The sequence below is a fragment of the Corapipo altera genome, unplaced genomic scaffold (assembly GCF_003945725.1).
Source record: "Corapipo altera isolate COAL_440 unplaced genomic scaffold, ASM394572v1 59156, whole genome shotgun sequence".
Taxonomy (NCBI): Eukaryota; Metazoa; Chordata; class Aves; order Passeriformes; family Pipridae; genus Corapipo; species Corapipo altera.
In genome coordinates this window covers 1-1,845 of record NW_020889994.1, presented here as the reverse complement: position 1 = coordinate 1,845, position 1,845 = coordinate 1, and the positions used below count along the sequence as shown (strand labels likewise).

At 69.1% G+C, this 1,845-nt stretch overlaps 1 protein-coding gene across 1 annotated transcript; it reads right to left on the bottom strand.

Annotated features, from left to right (window-relative positions):
- Positions 1-8: 8 nt before the first annotated feature.
- On the bottom strand, positions 9-1,316 carry LOC113942330 (40S ribosomal protein S27-like). The gene is made up of 3 exons (XM_027633465.1): positions 980-1,316; positions 627-735; positions 9-140 (listed from the first exon to the last, which is right to left on the bottom strand). Exons 1-3 carry the CDS (start codon positions 1,037-1,039, stop codon positions 22-24), a joined length of 288 nt encoding a protein of 95 aa, XP_027489266.1. The 5' UTR covers positions 1,040-1,316; the 3' UTR covers positions 9-21.
- Between the last annotated feature and the right edge of the window lie 529 nt (positions 1,317-1,845).

Below are 1,845 nucleotides of genomic sequence, written 5' to 3'. Positions count from 1 at the left end.
CCCTGACTCCCCCCACAAGAGTCACCCACCCTCGGTGAGCCGGGCTTTGCCCCCTGTGGGTTGGCAGAGCACCGTGGAACAGCCCACGCAGAGCACCACGGTCTGAGCGTGGCTGAACACGGTGGTGATCTTATAACAGCCTGGGGGGGAAGGGAAAAAAAAAACCGGGAGTTATAGAGAGTTAGGGAATACCGGGAGCATCGAGGGAGCAGGACACGGGACAGCAGAAGGGACACGGAGGAGGACAGCGGGACACGAGGGGAGACGCGTGGGGGGACGCGGAGGGACCCCCGAGAGGGACGCGGAGGGTCCCCAGGAGGGACACGGAGGGACCCCGGGGCACAGCGGGGACACGGAGAGGGGTCCCAGGACACCGGGAGGGACAGAGACAGGGAAGGACAGGTCATAGGACAGGGAAGGACACGGAGGGATGCTCGGGGCACACAGGGGGGGACACGTGGAGAGGGACGGGCCGGGACAGCGGGGGAGGCTCCTGGGACACGGGGGAGAAACGGGAAAATACACCAGGGCACCGGGAGAGATACGGAGGGACAGCGAGGAGAACACCGGGACACATGAGAGGGGAGGGACGCGAGGAAGGACCCCGCAGGGTCCGCGGTGCCCACCGGGGCACTTGACGTCCATGAAGTAGGAGTTGGGGCTCTGCACCAGCCGCTTCTTCTTGTGCTTGCGCTTCTCCTCCTCGGGGGACGGGTGCAGCAGGTCCTTGGCGAGCTGCGGGGACACGGTGGGGGCAGGACCTCGCTCAGTCCGGCGCGTCCACCCCCCCCCCGGCCCTTCAGGCCGCCATCTTGGCGCCCCCCCCTTCACCCCCCGGCCCGCTCGCCCCGCTTCCCCCCGGCCCCGCCGCCCGCCCCAGACGCTTCCCCACAGCCTCCCGCTCCCGGGGGCCGCGGCGGGCGCGGCCCCGCGTTGGCGGCGAACGCGAGAGAACGCGGCGGGCGCGGGCCGCACTCACAGGCATGGCGGCGTCGCCGTGAGAGGCCGGAAAGGGACGGGCCCAGCCCCTCGTCGCCATTTCCGCTGCGGGGCGGTCTCAGGGGCGGAAGCGCCGCCATCTTGGGATGGGGTTGTGGTTTTTATCACCACATTGGGGAGGTCGTTTATAACACCACCCTTTGGGCCGGCCGTTAATGTTTCCATCACCTCTGCAAGGTCCTTTCCTTTGCCGCCATTAGCAGCGGTCGTTTAAATCGCCAGGATTCGGGAAGTCGCGGCGTTCTGGGGATGGTCGCTTGGGGGTTTACGCCATTTTGAGAAGGTCGTTGCGTTGCCGCCATCTTGGGAAGGCTGAGGCGGCGACGCCATGTTGGGTGGGTCGTTTGTGTCGCCGCCATCTTGGGAAGGTCGCATCGGTTTCGTGACGTCACGCGATCCCGCTGTGACATCACTGCCCCAGTGACGTCACGGGGAGGGCCGGGCCCAACCAAGCCCCGCCCGGGGGGGGCCGGGCCGGTCCCGGTGGCGGCGGGCGGCGGCGGGGGCCATGGCCAAGGCCTACGACCACCTCTTCAAGCTGCTGCTGATCGGGGACAGCGGCGTGGGCAAGACCTGCCTCGTCATCCGCTTCGCCGAGAACGACTTCAGCAGCACCTACATCTCCACCATCGGTCAGTGCCGACCCCCGGCGGGACCCCCCCGAGTGGGACCCACCGGAATTTACCGGGACCCCCCCCCCCCACCCCCCCCCGGGCCCCCCCCGCGGGCCCCCCCCCCCCCCTCTGGGATCCACCGGGACCTCCCATCCCGGGACCCCCCGGGACCCCCCGACTGGGATCCCCCGACTTGGATCCACAACCCTGGGACACCCCCCCGGGACTCCCC